This window comes from Sylvia atricapilla, chromosome 5 (assembly GCF_009819655.1).
Source record: "Sylvia atricapilla isolate bSylAtr1 chromosome 5, bSylAtr1.pri, whole genome shotgun sequence".
NCBI lineage: Eukaryota > Metazoa > Chordata > Aves > Passeriformes > Sylviidae > Sylvia > Sylvia atricapilla.
Genome location: NC_089144.1, coordinates 32,663,560 through 32,680,523, shown reverse-complemented (window position 1 = coordinate 32,680,523; position 16,964 = coordinate 32,663,560). Strand labels below are relative to the sequence as shown.

Sequence of the window (16,964 nt, the reverse complement as noted above, 5' to 3'; positions counted from 1 at the left end):
TGTTGTTTCTGGCTGTTCTAAATGGCTGATAATCCCCAGGTGGTAAACTGCAGCTACTTTGAGCTGAGCATGTGTTTCAGCTGCTTCTGGTCTCTACGCAGAGGGTCACTGGGGAAGGGGGGGGTGGGGGGATCACAGCCTGTATCTGCCCACCTGCCACTGGCAGAGCTCAGGAATCACAGCTCCTCATCTCAGCAATGGTACAGATGTAGGATTGTAGCTACATTTTCAGTTACACAAAAATGTTTTAAAAAAGGATTAAAAAGCATTTGTGATGGGAAGGGGAGAAGATGGCTGTACACTAATTTTCAGTGAGTTACTTGTCTTTTTATTTAAACTGCTTATCTTCCAAATGAACCATTGGAAACCTTTTGTTTTGGCACTTTAAAAAAATTGATATTTTAACCCAAGCACGCTAGTGACCACAAGTTATCAAATACAGATTAAAGACATAAACGATATGATTAAAAATTATTTGGAAAAGTTGGCGCTTATGCTGCAGAAATTACTGTTTCACAAATAATGTTAGAATTTCTTGTCTTGGAAACTGTAAGTTTTCTTTCCAAATGAATTTCTAATATGAAAGTGCTCAAAGAATTGACTAATTCATTTGGAAGTTTAGTATAAAATCAGTCTGAATTATAAAATCATTAATTCAAAAAAGCACCTTGTAACTCAGAATACACAGTTCCTCTTACAAATTAGTATTTCATTTTCAAGCTAAACTACACTAATGGGAAGTCTGTGAATTAAGCTCAAGCACAAAAAAACACCAAAAAGTTTGAAAAATAACACACAGTAGAGCACTGAAATATTGCACTTCCTGAGGTAACCTAGCCCCCTAATCTTACGTGTACTCAGTGCTGTTTTAGTGGGGCTAACAAAAGACTGTTATCACTAACTATGCTATTTAAATTGTGGCTTGTTTGTCTTTTAAGTGAAAACCTAGCAAAGAATGGCTAGGCAATAACCAGTAATGGCTGGGTTAGCACTTCCTCTTTGACTTGTGTCATGATTCAATAACAATTAAATAAAAAAACCCTTGGAACAAATCAGTTGTTAAATCCAGAACACCATCATCTTCACCAACACTGAGCAGCCTGGCTCTCCAGAAAAGCAGAGTATTAGAAAAAATGCATAACATGCACCCACATCTCCTGTTAGTACACTGGTTCATGCAAGGAATGTAAAGCCTAGGAAAAGATAGTGTTTGCAGTAAGAAATTACAAAAAAACCCAAAACCCAAATCACTTTCATACTTCGTTTTGAAGAATCTATTCAGAATCACACAAAACTTTGTACTTAAGTAATACCCTAACATAATCTGAACTAACTAGCTTTGCCTTTTGGATCTAATCAAAGTAAAATAATTTGAAGTAACAATCTGTGTTGGTGAGTATCAAGAACAGCGACCCTACTGCAACTGAATTTAATGTGACGTGTGTAGTCAGTGAATGTATGTTTGTGACTAGTTAAAATTTCTTATGATGCAAAACTCTAACAAAAAGCAGTTTGGCATGACACTGTATATTCACTAGCTGTGCCTGTCAAAATGACTCATCCCTATCAGGAATGACATGGTTTTTGGGCACAGATGCTGTCCTAAGGCAGCTCACACATTGGCAAATCTGTCACAAAGCTACCAGCTTTTTTGACCTCTTTCCTTTTGAAAGACTAATTAATTATGTAGGACTCCCCACTTGCAAGTAAGCCTTGTCAGCCACACTATGTGTTATAACCCCTGTCTCTGTGAGGGAAAATGATGGGGTACCATGTCCCCTGATTTGATTTGTCCTCCTCTAGTCTAGGGGCTTTCATTGTGAGAATTTCTGCTTCCTTGCTTATTTTCATCTTTAAGCAAGAAACTGCTCATGATACTCATCTATTTCATCATGTGATGATTTCTCAGTCTTTGCACTTCACGACACCTCCTGTGTAACAATAATAATAAATAATAAACTATAATAAAAAATAATAATTGTTTTCCCTTTAGTTGTACTGAAGATGACTGAAAGTTTGATTCAAAGACAGCTAAATCAGTATGATGCCACTGAGCACAGAATTTGTTCACAAAATGTTTGCCACTAGCTGTACTGAACAAGAAAAAAGAAATCCCTGTAAATTTCAAACCCAATTCACAGAGCCTGCAGTCAAGATTTTTTTTCACTGCATTTATAAACGTATTTTTACAATTTTTAAAAGATTTCTGTCCTGTAGCTGTGTCAGCTAGAGTCCAGAGGCCCAAACTGTGATGGGCAGGTCCTTGAAAATGAGTAAGAAAATATCCATCATTTAAGACTATAATCTCTCCAGAGTTCTGCTCTGGTTTAGTTTTGCCTGCTATATTTGTACACTCATTTCTTAATGCAAACTTCTCCCTCCAGATCTTTGAAAGAACTTATTCGGAGCCAGGCAGGAATGTAACCCGAGAGCGAGGCAGAGTTGTTTCTCTTGTCACCAGAACTATACCTGATGTCTCGTGTGAGAGTTCCTTCGGCCTCGGCTAGAAGCATTATTAGAAATAAAAGTATGAGAAAGAAGAAGAGAGTAAATACAGCAAAGATACAGGATCCAGAATAGTGGTGATCACAATTCCACACAATATAATAAATTCCTAAAGTCATAGGAAATCAAAATATGGATATCAAACCCAGGGAAATACTGCTTCTCCACAGACTTTGAACACTGAATGTTATGAAAAGAGCAAGCAGGAAATTGTGGTAAGTTGTGGGATGCACCACTACATCCTATCTTCTGCATGAAGCTAAGTTTCCTATTAAAAGCAGGCTGACAATACTATTCCTACTTGATTAATAACACTGTAGGGAGGCTAATGTGAGAAACAAATCCCTCTCTTTCCCTTTGACTTCAGGAAGTATTATATTGATCAACCGGGAAAGAAGAGCCCCAGGACAGACTTAAACATAATGATCTACCTCAGCTTTTGTGAGGTGGTGACCATTATAGTAAGAAGTGTTGAGATCAGCCACTGGGGTGGCTGGTGCCAGTACCTTGATGAACGACTCCAAATCACCATTAAACAACTTAGTACTATACTGTGATCGGGGTCTGGGCTTCCTGTGTTTCTGGGGCTTAGGGGGAAGATTTGGAGGCCTAAGGGAAGGGAATATGATTACTGAGCAAGGCAGAATTAAGTCACACGATAAAATGAAATGTCTGTAAGAACATTGTAAAGGGAGCAATAAACACAGTACTTATCAAATAAAGACTTTCTATCAAATTTAAGTGTAACACATTAAAGAGCAGAGAACTCCCACATTAAAAAATTACTTCTGGATAAATGATGACATTCTTTATGAATCCCTCTTTTGCACTTTTACCATATGAATTTATTCCAAACACTGCATAATTGGAATGGCCTTTTTTGCTGTGGTCATGCATAAAATGTGTGGCAACCACTGGAATTCATCCTGCCAGCCATGGCAGAACAGAGACCCACTTGAAGCACCTCTTATCAATCAGAAAAGTTACTTCATGCTGGAGAAACTTCAAATGCAAATTAAAGCTGCTCAGCACACTCCTAAGATGCTTCAAAACCAAACTGTCTGCATTTTCAGCTAGAGCTAGGAAGGTTAAACAGCTTTAGCCTTTCACAACCGGCCATCAACAACTTCACAGACAGAAAGAAACACCTTGCTAATTAGCTAACAGGATTAAAGTATATAATCTTGAACAAATAAATAAAACCAGCATAACACATAAAGACGTAAAGGAAGAACACACAACACTTTGGTCTGCAAAATTTTACCTAGTGTGTTACACATGTGGTGACTACAACTGAAAGAGATTACAGCAAATAAACACTGTTCTCTAGGTCACAAACTACTCTGTGAATGCCATGCCAACACCTACATGCCAACAGCTTCCTTAGTTCCCATGCACCATCAGTTTCTATAGGTTTTTCTGGACTTAGCAAAAAAATCAAATGTTTTTCGGGATCAGTGAGAAACAATAAGGCACAGAGCATTCAGCAGTGGGACTTTATTTCATTTGAGTACTATCTGCTATTTTAAATTCATCTTTAAAGATATCCCCTTCTACAATTTAACTTTGACCTTAAAGAACACTTCTGTTTGCACATCTCACAGTCCAGAAACATAACTGAACCTTAGAGCAACAGGAAGGGCCCAGCCTAAGCCCAGGAGCTGGTGCTGAGGAACAGATGGACAGGGCCTACTCCTTAGAGTATCTTTCTCTAAGTGACCAGCTGTAAGGAGATATGAAGTAAGATGGCTTCACTGCTCCCCTGCCAAAGTAAAATCATTGCCTAAATGCACCATCTCCTTTCAGCTGTTTACACAGCAGGGAATTTAGGATGATGTGAGCCTGATGAGTTGCCTGCATTGGAGTCAAGAAAGGAGATTTTTCTCATTAGACAGAAACTTGCTGATTTCCATGCATTCCTGGAATGGTAGCACCTGGAGGCAGAGTTAAAGGTACAGTTGTCAGAATTAATGTCATTAATGTCAGTTGGGAAGAATGTTTTGATTTGCAACCACTTTTCAACTGAGGTCATGTAAGGAAAGTAGTTGAGTAAGTCCAATTTTACAGAACTAGAAAAGAACATGGAGTAGTGGGAGAAAATCTGGTGTGAAGTCTGTAGAGGTGTCCTGGGACAACATCGGGACCAGGAAAGATGGCTCTTGAAGGCACTGGGCACGGATGTATTGCATGAAAGAGAAGGGAAGAGTGAGACTAAACAAGCTGGGCTGGATGTTCCTGCTTTAGCAGGGCACACTGCCTGCAGCAGTGATACATACAAGTGGCAGCTGCACATCCAAGCAGTTGCCATTGCTCCCTCCTAGTCTCTGGGGGATGCAGACCTTATCTGGGTTTATATCTGGAGGCAGCTTCAAAGGTGGTGCATTACACAACTGAAAAAGTACATGTAGCACAAAGCTGGGAGATCTAACACTGAATTCCTTCTCTTCTGTGGATATACAGAGCCATTTAAGTATGGAACTCATGGGTGCTGAGGGAGGCAGGTATTTGTGTCTGGAGCTGGGTTATCAAAGACACAGCCCATTGCCCAAATTGATCTTCTAATCAGGCTCTTTCAAACTGTATCCTGACCAAGTGAATGACAAATATGACAGGCAAGGTATCTCTGACAAGTGAAAAATATTTCTTTTTGAGCACTAAAGTGCCCCCTGCAACTTCCAAATTTGATGTGTGATTCACAAATATTTTTAAGGATCTCCCAGCTTGTCCCACCCTTGACACTGGCCAAAGTAGCTCACAAAAATGAGGAATATGAATGGTCTGATCCTTTACTCATCAGCATGCTGAAACAGAAATGCTGAATGTTAAAACACACAAGGGTGTGTACACAATCTATGTAACAACAGCAACAAGCCTTACGAAGTTGTTCTAAAATTTGAAAATTCTAAGATTTTACCTATTTTTTAATTTGAAACCAAGTCAGATAAAAAATCTTACCTTGTTGTCATGTATTCAGCCCTGTGACCTAGAAAGTTCAATAAACAGGAAACACGATTTGTAGGTTTCAGGTTGAAATTCTTGTATCTAAATTATGCTTAGCAAATTATTTTTAGCCCTAACTTTTATACTAAGAGCAAAAGTTACACAACCATACAACAAACAGGGCTTTAGTTACATACTACGTCCACAGTTCCACTTAAAATACAAACAAAACCCACGTTATGGAACAACTTTTAAGAAGCCTGCCCAAGGATATAGAGCCACTTGATACTGTAAATAATTTCAAGTAAAATTCCAAACAATGTCTATTGTTGGTGCTCATATGTTTCAGTGGCTAAATCAGTATGGAAATAGAGCTGTGCCAAGATTAGATTACATTTCCCCCTGCGCCTTGTGCCTAAACCTGTTCAATGCTGAAAATGCAGGGGTCTAGACATGAGTAGTTATTAAAAGACTCCCTACTCTCTTTTCTCTATGTATTGCAGGAAAAAAGTACAACACTATCACTGAGAAACACCACAGAAAACTGCCGGAAATTGTAAAGAAGCAAATATCATATTCCAGAAAGGCTCCTTTGCAGATCATCAGACCAGTAAATCAGGTATGGCTGACTCATAATAATGAAAAGCAAAATAATGAAACAGGACAAAGATCATGGTATGGTAAGTTCCAATGAGCCCAGCACTGCCAAAGGGAGATTGTGCCCTAGTTATTAAAAATCTTTGAACATGTCAGTAAAATTCTGGATAACAAAAAATCAGTTCAATTAATTTAACTTAAGCTTTCAAAGGCCACTGATAACTTTCTTTACAGGAGGTGACTAAAGAAACTAAACAGCCATTGATAGAGGGGATAAATATTCTCACTGATCAAAAACTAGCAAAGAAAAGGGAAATCCAGTGGCTGTGGACTTACACTGGTCTTTTTTCATCACGGCAAAAAAATGTAACAGCCATTTACTCAAGCCTTCCCATTAGGACCATTTATGCAATCCATAAGGCATTTATTAATATCTTGAGAGATCACAGCAGCTAAGGAGGCAGAGCACTGTGCGGATGACTGAAATACTTTTGTGTCAAATCCTGTTAAAACTATGAAGCCCCTTAAAGGGGTTAAGTGACATACAGTGCAAACAAAATTCACTATTACCAGGTTCAAGTAAGATGTTAGGGAAGAATTAAACACCTATGCCAGTGAACAGAACTATGGATATGACCTCTGAAAATCACTCTGAGCTTTACTTGGACTTCCCAGTTTGAAAGTGACACCAAACAAGCTTTTCAGACTTAAGGAAGAATGAGTAATAGTGATACGAAAAACATAGAATTATGTGCATTGTTCAGACGCATGCAAAATACTGTACAGTACTGAAGACCCTCGTCTGAAATATTTTGCAGTGCTGGAAGACTGTGGATCCCCTCAGAGCAGCACAAAGAGAAAGCTCTGGGAACAATCTCTGACAGTAAGACATGCGAATCTTGTTGGCATCTATTTTAGACAGGTGAAAAAGAGAGATCAAAGAAGAATATGAATAGTAACCTATGACAGAAGAAGAGTAAGCCAGGGACTTCCCCCTACTCACGTTACTAAGGGAAATTCACTGAGACTAAGAATTGCAATAAAAAATGTTAGTAAAACAGAAGATGTTACAAATGCTGTGCCTGAGGGATTTTAAACACATCTTTAATATTTAACAGTTTAGGGCAAAGGGTGTCTGGGCCTTAGAGGCAATTTCTTCTACAACTCCTTGTTTTCTTTCCTGCATTTCCCTTTGCTCTGTTAATTTCTTCTTTCAATAGATAAGCCTTTGGATCAGGACTAATATGAGCATCAGTGTGCTTCCTACATTTAGTATCAATTCCATTTGAGCGTTTCTTATTTACTTTCCAAGTCTGCAGATGCAGATTCAGCAAAGAGCACTTCATCTATCTTCCCTGTGCATATCATGAATATGTATCTGCTGTGTTCATAAACAGCAAAATTGTAGCAGGCAGGTGATGAAAGAGAATGGAAGCCAAATGCTGTCAACATTGTGGACACCAGATGGGAACCTGGATCTATTCAGCCTACATCCTTACACTGTATAGTTTTGAATAAAAGCAAGAAAGGGTGCCAAAGGAAAACTTGCAGTTGAATCAATCCTCTCCTTCTCCCTAGCTTTATTTAACACAGCACACTGTGTGTTATTTGTCTGCAGTCTTGCTGACATGAAAGTTTCCAGAAAAGGCAGTTTGAGGGGAGCAAGGGAGCAGTTCACATCTTACAAATTCATTTCTATATTAGCTACAGCAATAACATTCATAATTCCACTGTAATTCGATCTTTTCAATCCTCCCCATTCAAGAAACTTTCAAGAATCCAGGTCCTCCATCCCAGGCATGGGCATTTTAATGCAGGACATGTCTCAATTGAAGGGGGTACTAGAGCTTTTTAACTGGTTAAAATGATGGCTCTCCTTCCAAATATCAGCTTTGAATGTAAATGTGTATGTTTGAGGTACTATTTGTATGTGCCATGCTTTGGTGTTGGGACAACAAATAGGTGCAAAACCATTGTGGGCAACACAGATTAACTATGTGGGGGTTACAGATGGTGTGTAGAAGGGAACTCTTCAAACAGAATAATCCAAGCATGCCTCAGTGTGGCAGAATGGCCCACAGCCTAATGGCAATTTACCACTTAGGTCACCCTGCTGAGAAGGTTTTCTTTAGGTTTCCTTTCAAACAATTCTTTCCTTGCTTTTTTCCAACATGGTTTATGCAGCAGATTCTGTTGCCTTTTTTTCTTCCTCCCTTTCACTGCATTTTTCCAAATACATTTTCAATGAGCTTCCAGAAGAAAAATGTCCTCTTTTTTTGACTAAAGTCAGATGCATACTGTTTTGTGCGAATAAACTGCTCACCACACACATTCAAAATAATAATCTACTAAATGAAAACTTCCATGAGAAAGAAGATAACATAGGTAGCTGTCTAAAAACAGCTATCACCCTCTACAGTTCAGAAAGAAAGAACTGTACTTTCAGTTTAGAAAGAGAATGCTGCTTACATCCTACCCCCAACCTCAGTCACTCCCTGGACAGTGGTTTTGTTTGTGTTATAGCCACTGAACTGCTAATAGCTGTTCAGGATTTGCAGATCTGGGCTTTTGTATTGAAAGCAAGAAAAGATGTGATTAACAACGGACACTTGGCAGTAAAAAGAAAATAAGTTGATACATCTTTTAGAGTCATTATTTTAGCAAACAGGTTTTCTTTCTAGCGTCTAAATTTTAAATCACAGTCTTTAACCTCCAGGAGAGGATTTTTATTCTTTGTGGTGTAATCTCACTTCCCTCTCAAGTCTGTTCCACTCTGTGTGTCTAATCCTCAAGGTTTGTACCACAATTCCCCTTTTCCCTTTGGTGCATGAGGAAGTGCCTGTTGGGAGGACTGGTAAGAGATAGGCTGGAGCCGTGCACAGTGTGTGATTCATTATTGCCTTAATTCAGCTTTACTTCATTTGATCTTTACTTCTGCTGACTTGGTTTAGATTTTAAGATGTACTTTTTAAAACCTCTGGAGAGCATTCAGGACAATAGATAATTCTCTGCTACTGTAAGTTACAATGCAATAATTTTATGTGCAATAATGATAATGAACAGGTATAGAACTATTCATAAAATTCTCATTCATTTAAGTTTATGCAAATACTTAGTAAAAAAAATACTAAATTAAGTCTGTAAGAAACTCACTACTGACATTAGTGAGGTCAGAATTTCACCTTTTATCTTTGATAAATGCTCTACTAGAGTTCTTAGGCTGCAAGAAGGACATTAGTGTTCATGTGTTAGAAATGCTGTACTAGTGAGTCCATTGTACGAGATGCATCCTGGATAATTCTGTATGCTTTAAAAAGATCACTCTCTCCCAAGTCTTAAAAACACCTCAAGTTAACAGAAATTGGTAGGATGTAGAAGCAGTACATTTGTCACAGCTCTTAAATCAATCTGCAGACTGTGTTGCTCTCCTTTCAGACATGAGATTTTTCATTCAATAGTTCTGTTGCCAAATAGTCATTTGTCTAAACATCTGTGCAGTGGAAATAAGTATGTGTTGAAGAAATAAGAACAATTTACTGTGTGTACTCTTACCACTGCACCAAAACTATGACTGGTAAAAATAAAATCTATGTTTATTCGACAACTAAGCTTTAAGCTTATTTTTTTTCCTGAGTATCTTTGGCATTTCAGTAAGTTCACTGTACGGTTTGGAATAGTTTTTCAGTTTATTGTGTGATATTTACCTTCTCCGAGTGTCCGCTGCAGCAAGTCATGTTTTGCTTGAAGTTTTGTGATGAGATTGCTACCTTCCAGATATTCTCTGAATTTCTGTAGAGATGCAGATGAATCTATTACTATGCGTGACACATAAATTCCAGGAACTTCTGGATAATGTTTAGTTCAGGTGCTTGGTCTGCATCAGATAAATGAGGAAGCAACCAACATACCATGAAATAGAATTGCTCTGTTTCCTGCTGGTTAGCTCTTCTTTTTGCAATGCTAGGCTTACTCAAGTATGTCTCAGAGACTGTTGACTTCACAGACTCTGTTGAGCGACTGTGCTGGAAACACTCTGATACATCATAATCTTCAATGGTGACCATATCTTGTATTGTCTGCAGGGTAGCCTCTGTTGTTTTCTTAACCTGGTATTAAAAAGCAGAGTTTGCTAAATGCCAGATAAATATATATAGGAACAGCTTAGAAGGGAAGCCCATTACTCACAGTAACTCTCTGGCACACTCCCCCAAACAAACTGGTGTGTAAATGTGAAAAGTTAGGTGTGCTATAACAGATATCTATGTAACAGGTATCCTATCTAGTTCTCTGCTTTACCATGGTCTAACCCACAAACACAGATGTATTCTTGGGTTGGCTTTGTAGTGCACTCAAACATTTGTTTGAAATTACAATTGAAACATGACGTGATTTGATTAAGGTCCCTAATCTGGGAGGCAAAAGAGATGATACACTATTCTGGAGGGTCAGTTCTCCTAAATGTGGTCAATGTCGTATATTGAACATGTACATCCAGGGATCTGGATCTGGCCAGAACAATGAGATCTTCCAAGAAAAAAATCTGTGACCCCATACTGTGCAGTGCTAGCATGAGGGGCACAGTGATGTTTAGACTGTGCAGACGTTTAGACTGTTTAGATGCAGAAGTGGAATATATCGTTGACAGAGAGGGCTTGAGAAAGAAAAATTTACACCAGACTCCCAGCCCTGCCAATGACCCATGGTGCACCACCGCTCACAGTGGACACCCAGGCATGGATGCTGTGGAGGAGGGATGAAGTTTCCACAGTGCAATAAAGTAACTGGAAAGATTCACAAGGATGTGATTTACTTCCCAATTTTGCTTCAGATGGAGTCTCTAGTAGGGTCAATCAAATTACAGACACTTGTGTAAACAACTCCAATCCAGGCAAATATTGCTTTCATGACTGTGAAACATGACTTCTTCCCCTATGCCCTTGCACTTCATTTCACTGAAAGAAATAATCTTTCTCCTTCCATGTTTGTAACCTTAGAGACTTTCTGAATGCAAGTGTTTTGGGGTTTTTTTTAAGACTACTGTACATGTCTCATGAACATTAATACTTTGTTCTCGACATTCAACATACAAACAAACTAGAATAAAAAGAACTGGCATCCTGAAAACTTATCAGTAAAGTACATGAAGAAATCAAATTATTTCTATGCTTTCCTTTAGGAACAGATTCTCATTTAAACTGAAGGACTTTAACATTGCATTAACTGTGATAAAGGTGCATTTTATTTCCTCTGCCAGAGCAGGGGAAAGAGAACAGCATATTTTTTTCCATATTTTACAAAAAAATGTGATTTATTTTGCTAGGTGAGCTGTTCCCATCATAGGCATTCATTAGTCATGTTTATAAATAGCTGTAGCTGAGAGCATAAGAGATCTTGACTCAGTTACCACAAAAGGCAGTTCAAATTCCTTTGTACTACAGAAGTAGCAAGCTGAGGACTGGACAGACAGTGGTCACAGAAGACAGTTACTGTTCTCTGTGGCTTTCTGTCACATGAATTTAAAAATATGTGTTCTAGCAAGTTTACACTGAAGCATCTGCAAAATGTGGAAATCCGTAATGTCAATGTATGGAACTGGTAAAAGACAAAGTATTTCAAAACCTCTGTAAAGCAGGTAAGCATCTTCCTTAGCATATGTGCCAGTATTTGATTTTTAAAATTAAAGCCACTTACACAGATTGGAGCCACTTCAGGGTCATTTACATGCTTTTGGCAAAGTAGAAAACACTGCACCTTCCTGAAAATTATGTTCAATGCTTAGCCTTTGTAGACATAGGTCTTACCTCCTCATTTTCAATTTTGAGTGTAGCCAATCGTGACTGTAGTTGTTGATACCTAAGCATAAGCTCTGCTTGCACAGGTTGCTGGGCAGTGACCTGGCAAACCTAACAAAGAATCAAGAAAAAGCTGTAAGATGCAAATAATTTAAAAAAACAGTAAATAGTCTTCAGTTGTTCTTAAAGCTAGGTGAATTCCTACCAAAACTATTAAAACTTACTAAAGCAGACAATAAAATGTGCCCATCTAAATTTAAATTAGATAAATTTAAAGTATTTATGTGTTACAAGGTGTGCAAGTATGTGCTACAGCTTATGAATAAAGAGCACAGCCTTTCTGTATGTCTGCTCTTTGTTGCTTTTGTATACACAGAAAGGCAAACCCTGGAGATACCTTCAGAAAAAAAGATGTACATGGGTGATTTCGATTTCTGCTTTCCTACTGGCCTTTGGTGTAGCAGAACAGGGCACAACTGGGGTACCCAGTACACTGGAAATCTCCAGATGATAAAATGGGGGAAGAGGAAGGGGAAAAGGCTGCATTTCAGTGTGAATAGTTTGGAGTGGCTCTGTAGCTGCTCTCAAATAGCACCCACAAACTCTGATGTAGGTAGTAAAGACATAAAGTCACTGCTTACGTTGGTGTTGGGCTGAGCATGGCTTGGCCAGCAAATCCATAGCAATGTCATTATGAGTGATACAGAATAGAGTAACATTTAACAGTTTTTACATGAGAACTTTGAAGCAACAGACAATGCTGCAAGTTTTGCAAAAGGTTATTGCTGATCCACTGACTTTTGGGTAGCTTTTATCACTCGCCGTAAAAGGGTTTGGTAAATTATAAATTCTCTATCCTGGTATACAGAAACAGTCACTGTGGGGATACTTGTCAGTGTACAGACCTCATCACCCATATGAGATTGGAACTCAAATTTCATTGGTGGACAAAAAGCAGTGGGGTACATTTCCATGAATCTCTGCTTGTCACTGCGTGGCTCCAAGCTGTCAACTGCATTTTCAATGATGTCTAATCCCTCATGCCTGGAAGTTTCAAGGTTATACTCTGCAGAAAGGTATGTTCTTAGGGCTCTGTTCAGACTAGCATGGTATCCAAGATCACAACACTAAAAAAATAACAAAGGGAAAAGAAAACAAATTTAAAAGGAGGAACCCCATTCTAATGTCACAATCCTGAAACTCACACTAAAATTTTCTGTCCTGAAATTTTTCTATCTTTCAAGTATTTAACACAGTATCTTGGAAATTAAAATACACTACTGGGATCAAGACAGTAAGTATTTAGTATCCTCAATCTGTTGAAAAGATTAATGGACAGTTTTAGAAAAGAGATCAAGTGTACATGTGTGACAGTCTGCTTTATCAGATACAGAAGTGCAGGCACTCTATTTCTACTAATCAAGTCTAGGACTCCACACACAAGGGAGCTTTTCAGTATCGATTGCATCTGTAAGCCCTGAATCACCTATTTAAACACACCTTAACTTAACTATCATCTAAGTTAATAACAACGACAAAGTGAACTTGAAGAAATTCCTGCTTACCACACCTGTGCCCAAACAAAAACTTCTGCAAATACCTTCAGCATGAGGAATCCATCTAAAATGCTTTTTGATACAACACTAAAGGTTTAACATCTTTTCTCCGATCATGAAAATGTTTAATGGAAACACCTTATTTCCCATGCTCATAGAGAGCCAGCAATATACATCACATTACTAAATGCAGAAAGTAATAATTTATGTCTTTTTTCTTCTACGAAATGGAATGTAATTGAAATCTAATTGGTAAAACACAAAGTCGTGTTTGTTCTTGAATTTTAAACATCCTCACTTTGCATTATTCATGTTTTGTTAATATTTTAGAGAACAGCTGAATATCTTTTAAAAATGTCACAGCAGTAGCATATCAACTGATTGTTTCCCTACAGTGTACAGTAAAATACTTCAGAAACCCTCAGTTTCTGCTCAGTGAGCCTCCAGGTAAGGAGAGAGATGTCACCTCAAGAGTGGCACATCACTTTTGCTAACAGTTGCATACAAAGTCATGCTCTTTATTCAAACGGCTGAGATCTACCCTAACCAGAGGCCAAGGCCAGGCCAGACCAGTCAGAGCACTCTGCTCTAGGGCACCCCTCAGTCTCCAGCCACTCCTCCCCACTGCCCACTCACAGCTAAAATCATCCATCCCTGCAGGACTTGCAAGGTAACTATGGAGCTGGGTAAAAAAGCTATTTGAATTCCGTCCACTGTACCCTACAAGCATATATACACTGTTTATATGAGTACCTCCCTCACAGCTATTACAAACCCCACAGGACTCATGGGATCACATTCCCCACTCTTTCTTCTCGCTTACTTGAAAAAGGAGAGAAATAGAGAGGGAGACAGACATACAGTTGTACACATTATACAGGAAAGTTTTCAACCTATTTACCACACCAAAACCTGTGAGTAGAAGGGAATGAATCACTTCATTGATAAATAAAAGGGAATGAAACAACTGACACCTTGACTTAGGTGTGGTAACCACTTATGATGAAGCTGCTCTCTGAAATCCAACTGAGAGCTGTTTTATTCAGAACAAAGCTTCCAGAAAGACTAAGTTTTCACTCCTAGCAAGTACTCCAGGTAGTGACTGCAGATGGGACAGTGACTCTCCACAAAACCAAATGCTGAACCATTCAAAGAAAATGAAAAAGATGCCATGTTCAATCAAACACACATATGTTAAGCTCTCTCTTTTGCATTTATAAAATGCAAATTTGTGCTACACTTACTAAAACAGCCCTCAACTTTTATACTAAAGTGCATCCATGTTTCAAAGAACACCAGCCCCAAAAACAGTTTCTAAAAGGAAAAGTCTCTTGGTGTTTTTCTCTTGTTCTGTGTCAAATCAGATCTCATATTTAATTCACCATCTTGGATGAAAAAGACAGACTAAAAGTCCTGATAAGAAAGTGAATTGGGACAGCTGTTTTATTTCATGTGCATTACTTTCAGAGAGACCTCATGGAAGATTAAACTGAAAAGGAATTAGAAATAGAGGGCAATGCCAGGTTTAGCATTGCCAACTACCCATGTGTTATAAAACTAGAGCCTGAATTTTGGCTCTAGTGGATTAATCCGAGTATTACTAGAAAGCTTATTGATTTACAATTAGAGCTGTGTGGGTTTCTGTGGCAGCTTTTTTGCAATCTGGAATATAAGATTGCAGCCTTTATGCTGTGACAAAACTTCATTGTTTAACCCTTAATCTACTCAGTCACTATCACTATGATCATCTTTGGCAAGCTGAACAGATGACAGCTGAACAAGGCAACAAATACGGCCTCTCACACAAGAAGAGGATTTTTCAAGTGAAGCAGAGTATTCTGCCAGGCTAAGGCATTTTCTTGCAATGCCAATGCCAGCAGAGAAAACAAAAATTAAATGCAGATCCTGAATGAATGCCTTATCACAAGTGTCTCTCTGAATGGAATTAAAAACATCTGAATTTGAAATTTTGCTTCAATTACTTATGTAAAAATAAAATTTGTAAGAGGGAAGTTATTTTTTTAAAAGCCAAACTAAACACTCAGACATCACAACTCTTACTTCCGTCAGGCCATAGCCCACTTTCCCCAAAATCTGGAGACACAGATCATAACTGGGAAACAGCTCTATCATAGTATCTTGGCTACCCAGAAAGAAATGTACTGTTTTAATCTGCTGGAAAGATGGTTTAGAAAAGAGAGCTGTCTATACACACACACACACAGATGATTTACATGATTTTCAGGAAAAATCTGTAGATTTGTGGAAAGACTTCAACAGTTCAAGTGAGTGACCACGCTGTTAGCCAAAATAAATGTGAGTCTTAGAGGTTCATGAGTGAGCAGAGTGAGGGTCCAGCCAGGCTGGTTATCTGCCTACAGATCTGCTCCCTATCTAAGGGCTAGAGAGATCACATGTCACTTGGTGCAGTAAGACAGGAGGATGAAAAAAACCAGAATGAAGTCAGAGACTAATGAGTTTGTTTGCATTTCTGGATTCATAAAGAATTTTGGTTGGGCAAAGTGAAGGGGGATGAGGGATGCATTTGGGATATGTGTGAAAAATTAATTTTGTAATTTGCATTTTATTCTTATTTGAAATTAAATCTGAAGCAGTCTCAGGAGCATTTACTGCCTTTATTGTACCCCAGAGTATATTTAGGCTTGAATAAAACAAACTGCAGTGCTTAGCACAGAGCTTCAACAAAACCAAGCTGCTCTTATTTAATTTAATTTTATTTCAGGAATAGTAATAAAATTCGAATGTCAATGGAGAGAGGAATTCATAAAAAAAGGCTTAATCTCTGAATAAGTCACTTTCTAAGTATTCTGTTACACAGACATCTACATTCAAATCAAAGGGATCTAAGGGTACATATCATATTTATGGGGGCTTATGTAATAAAGATTGTGAGGTGCACACGCTTTACCCTAGTTTTAAACTTGGCTTTATGAATGATTAATAAAGAACCTTTACAGAATAAATTAAGTTCACAAGAGCTAAATGTTCCTTAACTTCTTAACGATCCAAAGCATGGATACTGCAATTAGAGGTTCAGAAACTCCACTTTAAGAAAGACCAACACATTAGTATTTTATTTATTTCAACAGCAGAACTACAGTAAAGTTGTTTTGATCATTATTTCCTAGTATTTTATGATCTTCAGATCATAAAAATGCATAGTAAGTCTAAAAAAAAAAGGTCCATACCTTCCTCTTTTACTTAAACAAATTTAACGAATGTAAATGAGTAAAAGTATGTGCCATATGGCCAGATGCTGGCACTAACAGTCAGATTACCAGCACTGTATAGTCTGTTGGTCCTCTGAAACTCAAAATCTTTAAAAAAAATTCTACATACTAGGTAAAGTTTATTTAATTCAGCTAATCTTTACTGGTTTCTTACAGGCACAAATAAAGAAAATAACTAATTCTGTCCTGCACTTGAACTAGATCCCACTCTAGTCAGCAGAGAAGAAATATTTAACAGAAAATTCAAATTCCTCAAGTACAATATGCAGAGGACAGAAATACACTGTGCATATCAAATCCTGTTTATCTCCCTGCTTCTTTGC

At 38.1% G+C, this 16,964-nt stretch overlaps 1 protein-coding gene across 1 annotated transcript in view; it reads right to left on the bottom strand.

The window, feature by feature from the left end:
- The window catches only part of SRGAP1 (SLIT-ROBO Rho GTPase activating protein 1), a 144,662-nt gene that overhangs the window by 31,171 nt on the left and 96,527 nt on the right, over positions 1-16,964 (bottom strand). Inside the window, 6 exon segments of the mRNA XM_066319103.1 lie at positions 3,012-3,114; positions 5,461-5,488; positions 9,747-9,831; positions 9,951-10,148; positions 11,844-11,945; positions 12,740-12,961. Of these exon segments, the coding sequence (XP_066175200.1) occupies positions 3,012-3,114; positions 5,461-5,488; positions 9,747-9,831; positions 9,951-10,148; positions 11,844-11,945; positions 12,740-12,961 (738 nt within the window).